A 6,693-nucleotide genomic window follows, 5' to 3' on the forward strand; every position below is an offset into this window, starting at 1 on the left:
TCTTTTGGCGAGTCTTTCCTAGTGTCCCCACATAGTCCCCCAAGATTGTCAGATTCTCTTCAGTGCTTCCAGAACACTGACTGGAATCCCCTGTTACAACACAGGCGATGCTGCAGTGTAATTGTCAGGTTGTTTCCTGCATTTGACGATAACGTCTTTGAGGGGAAAATGTGCCTTATTCATCTTAGCATCTCCAATGCCTAGCTTATTAACAAGCATAACATAAGCAGGTAATATATGTTTCTTAATGAGTAAATAATGCTATAATCCAGACTTGGGTTCATGAAGACAACTGCATCCTCTCTTTGTCTGATTTATTCCTGGTATTTTGCAGACCGTTGCATCCTCAATAGGGTAAGGAGGAGCAAAGACGGGAAGAAAAACCGACAACTCTGCAACATCTGTTGTCAAAATTTTGGAGGAAGGTAAACCAAGCTTAGTAAAGATTTCCTTTCATATATCTCTTATCTATTCTGCCTCTTTCTGACTCATATGATGAGTTATTCCACAAATATATATTGAGAGCCTACTACATGTCAAGTATTGCTTAAGCATTTGGAATATATTAGTGAACAGAATAGCCCTCAGAGAGCATTGGCTCTACAAATAGCTTTAAACAATCATTTGCCCTTTCTGCGTCTTAGACCTGCATTTGTACACGAATAAGAAACACTGTGATGGAAAGCTTTAGATCCTCACATAAAAGTCACTGATAAACACATGGCTATATTGTTCATAAGTGCTGCCACTTCTGTCTAGAATCAAGAACAGTTGAGAGGAAGAGGTTACTTGTGGGAGGGAAACTCCGCAAGTGCCGTGGCAAGGGTCTGAATTCTCAGCCTGTTCCCATATAAATATTGATTTAGAAAAGAATTAGAAATGTAGGCACAGGCCGGGCGCGGTGGCTCAAGCCTGTAATCCCAGCACTTTGGGAGGCCGAGGCGGGTGGCTCACGAGGTCAAGAGATCGAGACCATCCTGGTCAACATGGTGAAACCCCGTCTCTACTAAAAATATAAAAAATTAGCTGGGCATGGTGGTGCGTGCCTGTGATCCCAGCTACTCAGGAGGCTGAGGCAGGATAATTGCCTGAACCCAGGAGGCGGAGGTTGCGGTGAGCCGAGATCGCGCCATTGCACTCCAGCCTGGGTAACAAGAGCGAAACTCCGTCTCAAAAAAAGAAATGTAGGCACATAGTTTTCCTTTATATAATCATATATAATCTTATAGTTGCTCACTTATAAAGATATATACTCAATATAACCTTTAATTTTACTAATGACTATTGGGTTATGAAGCATGGAACTGAGGTGACAACGTGAACAAAATGATCCTAAGGCAAGATGCTCTTAGCCCTCTGTCATGCCCACATAAGGGCTGCTGGAGGGCCTCTCAGCTGTGCAGCAGTGCCAGTGCTGTGAAAGCGCCTGCTGTTTAGCCAGCTAGGGAAGGAGATGTCCAAAATGGCCAAGACCTCACCTTCCTAGGAAGTTAGGGGAAAACTCCGCTTCTCCAAGCTCTTGTGGCAAGGCCTGACGATTGTCAGGGACACCCGCAGACTTCTGGGGGCTTAACTGTCTCTATGGGATGCTGTGTTTCAGCGGTCACATTCCATGTCCACTCTCACACCCTGCTTCTGTACCTGGTTTCTCTTTTTCTCAGAAGATAAGAATTAGTGTCCTTGACATTTCTAACAAATATGCAAAGAGTGCTGATGCATTAGGTTTTCTCCCCATCTCGGCTACTTGAAAGTCCTGGGCCCCTAACTCCAAGACACATGATTTACTTGACCCTATCACTGATCACCATTACCCCTATCTTCCCTGCCCACTGCTTTGTACTCAGTAAAAGTCAGAGTGCGTGGACGCTCCGTGCCACTGCAGGACTCCGCATTTTGGTTGGCAGTGGACCCCCGAGCCCAAACTCTCTTTTCTCTATCTCTGTGTCTGAGTCTTTTATTTCTACAATTTCTTGTCTCTGCATCAGCAGGGAGGGGTTCACAGGACCCTATAGTTTCTGATCAAATCCCCTCCTTGACCTTGTTCTCAGCAATTCATACCAATAGGCATTGAGTTCATTTTTTTTTTTTTTTTTAAACAAGAGAGTTTTATATACGCATGCAGCATTTTGAGATTTTGACTTCCTTCCTAGCTGCAAATCTCCTTGAGGCTCCATCTGGGACATTGACCCCCACCCATATGTACCACCTTGAAGCTTCCCTTCTCTGGTTTGCTGGGGACTTTGTACCCAGAAGCTCCATCTGGGCATAGCATTACAGCTTTAGAGGCTGCTGGGGGAACAGGGACAATTTCCTACGAAAACCAAGTATATCTGAAAGCTTTTATGTTTTTGTTTCCTTCCTACAACCTCAGCTTCTGTTGAAGTGGAAACTAGACTGGAAATAAAGGCCACACTGATTTTCTTCTGAGAAAATACATTACCATGTTAAAAAAAAAAGAAAAAAAAAAGTCCCAATTGCTCTGTGGGAAAGGTTTTTATTTTACAAATACTCTGTGATTCTGAAATGACAGCATGATTACATTTCTGACAGCACTGGTATAATTCTCAGACTCTCCAGGGAGAGCAATGTGAGGCTGTTCCTCCTGGAAAGAAAAGGCAAATTTGCAGGTGCTGAAGGTACATTTGATATAAGCACGATTCAAAATAAGTAAGTACAGATGATAACACAGCAAATAATAAAAGTTGGGTAATTTAGCAAAAATAAGTTGTCTTATCCAGAGCACTATAAATGCGTGAAAGAAAACTGCAAAAATAGCTGTCTTTGTTTTTACAACTTCCCAGTGGCTCGCTGTCTCCAAATGGGGAGATGTGAGAGGAGCTGTAGGGAAGAAGAGAGATTGGAAGAGGGTAGGGAAGTGTAAACATGAAAAGGGAATAGGAAAGTGAAGGAAGGGGACAACTTCGGTGTCACTCGCACAGACTCTCCTGCCCCTTGTGATCTGGACAGAACCTGGCAGGCCTCGAGTTCCCTGGAGGCTGCGTCTCAGCGACAGTTCACCCGTCCTCTCTGACCATCGAGCACCTAGAAGGCGCTTTCGCAGGAGCAGGGCAGAGGTCTGGGGCGCGGAGGGGGTGGGCGCAAGCCGCCGTCGTCTAGCAGTTCCCGCCGAGCATGGTGATAATGAGGGTGGGGCCAGCGTTGGCGGTAGAGCGCCTGGTGGCCCCTGGGCCCCTCCTCATCCTCCGCGCCTCCCTGCAGCGCGCAGCAGAGCGAGCCCAGGTGCCTCCACAGTCGTCGCCGGAGCCGGCCGTCGCCCGCCTGGAAGAAGAGGTAGACGAAGGGATTGAGAGCGCTGTTGACGATCCCCACGACGCGCAGCGCCGCCGACAGGCCCTCTGCCTCCCAGTCTCCCGCGGGCCCAGACGACAAAGCGTTCGCCAGCCGGGCGGCGAAGTAGGGCAGCTCGCAGCCCACGAACAGCAGCGCCAGCAGCAGGCTCATCTTCAGGCTCTGCACCTTGGCGCGGGGCAGCGCGCTGGGCGCGGGGGCTTGGCCGGGACTCGCCGACCTGGGCGCTGCAGCTGCGGGGGCCTGCGGCCGGCGCCGCCACCAGACGGAGAGTAGGTGGCCGCAAGCGACGCCCAGGACCGCGACAGGCGCTGCGAAGCCCGCGACGGACTCGTAGAGCGCGTAGACCTGCAGGTGCCAGCGTGGCAGGGACGCGAAGATGCCGCGGCAGCGACGCTCCCCTGGCCAGGCGCGGGCGGGCGGGGGCGTGCCGGGTTGCGGGGACGGCAGCGGCTGCGGCAGAGGCTGCAGCGGCGAGGGGGATCCCCCGCGCACCACGAAGGCCGGGGGCAGAGCCAGCAGCAGCGCTAACAGCCAGCCCAGGGCGGCGAGGGCGCGCGCGGGCAGCGGCCGCGCGTGCGGTCGATGCATGGCGCGATGGCGCTCGAGGGCGATGAGCACCACGAGGTGGGCCGAGGCGCCCCGCCCCGAAGCCTGCAGAAGCTGCAGGAAGCGGCACGCCAGGTCGCCCGTGCCCGCTCGGGGCTCGCCCAGCAGTTCCCAGGCCAGCTGCGACAGCGCCGTGCCCCCGCAAGCGTACAGGTCCGCCAGGGCCAGCTGCACCAGCAGGAAGTCCATCTTGCGACGCTTGGGGCCTGCCCACGGCCCGCCGCCGCCGCACAGGCGGCACAGCACAGTGGCGTTGCCCGCCACCGCCACCACTAGGATGACCCCCAGGAACACCAGGCGGACGCGGCGGCTGGGCGGCCCCGGGGCGGGGGCTCCCTGCCCCAAAGTCAGGTTGAGACCCCAGCCCAGTAGGATGGGCACGGAGAGGTTGGGCGCCGGCGGCGGAATTGAGGGTCTAAAGAGATCCTCCATCCTTGCCCCGGAGGAAGAGGAGGCACCGAAGACGGCGGGCAGGACGCGGGAAACCAAAGTGGAGGCGAGGCGGCGCGGGGAGCCAAGCTGGGTCTACGAGTTCCCAAAGTTAGTTGAAAAGGCACACGCACACAGAGGGAGATGGATCAGTCGGCTTTGCGCTTAGTTGTTTTTGTCGATTGTCTTCGTCATTTGTCACTCAAATGTGGGTTGTACACTCGAGGAACACGCATGATTCCTATTCTCCACCTTCTCCGCGTCTTCCCTCCCATTCCCTGTGAATCCTCTTCCAGTCTCTGCAGCGGCCCCCGACGCTACCCTCGCGGAAGCCACGGGCTTTACTTGTAAAGCACAGCAGGACAGAAGGCTGCTTTGCTTGGCCATTGTATAAGACCAGTGTTATCCCAGTGCCCACACAAGAGAGGACCTCTTGACTGAGATTGTACCACACTCCACCCCCACCCCCACCCCCGCCAATATGATTGCCAATAGGAAAAAATAAAATAGAGGAGATGTTAGTTTTGATTTTTAAATAAAGGTTTGAAATGCCATGGATCTGCACGAGCATTAAGAAAACAGGAACACAAGAAACCTAACAGCGTTTTGAGCAAAGAGACCTATTAGCTGAATTTGGATCAAGATACGTCTTCTCCGTCCAAGAATGAAAGTATTTTAATTAGAGAGTACTGAAGTCAATGATGTTGCTTCTAGGAGTGGCAGTGGTTTGCAGGTCGTTCCAAATAATTCTCATTACTAGATGCAGTGGATCACAGCTGCTTTCTTGGTGATGTAAAATTCATTTCACTAGTCTGAAGAGGGCATTAATTAATAGGTTTTATGCAAATGGTAGTGCATTTGTTGCTTTCCCCCTAATATTTTCATCCAGTGAAGGATGTGTCATCACACTCCTTATTCTCCTGATTCTGTTTTCCAGCAGATGGGAAGTTGCTAGGAGGGGATACGCCTCCAATAAGCCTAGAGAAAAGGTGACTAAGAAAGTGATAAGGCGGCCAATTTTTTTTAAAAAAGAAATCCAAGTCTCAGGAAATGGTTTAGATTAAATGTTGCTGCTTTCATTTTAGCTTTGCCTCTGACAAGCAAATTTTACTTTCCCTGTTGGAAGCATCAATTTGTCTTTTCATGCACCCTCCACGTTAATCATGGTGAAAGAATTTCCTGTACTTCCTGCTCTGGGGGCCAGAGAGATATGGGTGTTTCCTGGAGTTCACATTCCCAGTCTAAGGAAACATTAGGAACTTTATGATTTATGGCACAGGAAGATTTGGTGGGTTCCATGATAGTCCTGCCAGCTGCTGTAGGAATCTCATGTCCCAAGCTGTTGTCATTTGGCCAGAAACCTTGGTTAGTTTCATCATCATCTCTGTGGAGCCTTTCTCTGGTCTGACACATGGTAGTTATCACGGAGTATGTGTTGAGTTGATAAATTAGTGGATATATGATGCTTTTCAGATAACTTTGAGCATAGATTCTTGCCTTGACTATAAATCCATCACTTAAGAAAAAATTCCTTTCATACTATGCCAGTATTGTCCAGAGGAGCCCAAGGAAGCTCTGTGGAGACAGGAATAACTGTTCTTGGTGGGACATTGGAAAATCTAAAATCCTGGTTTGATTTTCATGCTCACTCTTTAGAATTTTTTGTCCAAAGCCTTTTTCAGTGCACACACATCATCCCAGTTTATAATGCACTTCTTCCAGGGAGCCTTCTCCAAGCAATGCTCATCATTCAATGATTTTCCTAGCCAATATCATTTCAGTATTTCTCAAGATAGTCTATAATTTGTCTCAAATTTGTTGAAATGCTCTTGTATATTAGCATTTCAAAATAACTACAGCGAAATTACATTTTACAGAACTTTAGTAAGAGCTGATAAAACATTGATTTTCAACTAATTCTTTTTTATTTTTTATTTTTTGAGACAGGGTCTTACTCTGTTGCCCAGGCTGGAGTCAAGTGGCATGATCATAGCTTACTGCAGCCTCAACTTCCTGGGCTCAGGTGATTCTCTCACTCCAGCCTCCTGAGTAGCTGGGACTACAGGCACATACCCCCATACCCAGCTAATTTTTGTATTTTTTTTGTAGAGGTAGGAGTTCACCATGTTGCCCAGGCTAGTTTTAAACTCCTAGTCTCAAGCAATCTTCCCACTTTGGCCTCCCAAAGTGCTGGGATTATAGGCATGAGCCGCTGTGCCTGACCTAAACTAATTCTTATTAAAATTATACATGCACATAGTTTTGAAAGTCAGATGGAACTAAGAAGGCAGATAACATGAAGAGTTCCCTTGTCCTGTACGTCTCCACTTCTTTATTTCCTCTTTC

At 49.2% G+C, this 6,693-nt stretch overlaps 1 protein-coding gene across 1 annotated transcript; it reads right to left on the bottom strand.

Moving 5' to 3' along the window:
* Positions 1 to 2,478: 2,478 nt before the first annotated feature.
* GPR150 (G protein-coupled receptor 150) lies at positions 2,479 to 4,712 on the bottom strand. The gene has a single exon (XM_003920743.4). It carries the CDS (start codon positions 4,348 to 4,350, stop codon positions 3,043 to 3,045), a length of 1,308 nt encoding a protein of 435 aa, XP_003920792.3. The 5' UTR covers positions 4,351 to 4,712; the 3' UTR covers positions 2,479 to 3,042.
* Positions 4,713 to 6,693: the final 1,981 nt, after the last annotated feature.

Source organism: Saimiri boliviensis, chromosome 1, assembly GCF_048565385.1.
Source record: "Saimiri boliviensis isolate mSaiBol1 chromosome 1, mSaiBol1.pri, whole genome shotgun sequence".
NCBI lineage: Eukaryota > Metazoa > Chordata > Mammalia > Primates > Cebidae > Saimiri > Saimiri boliviensis.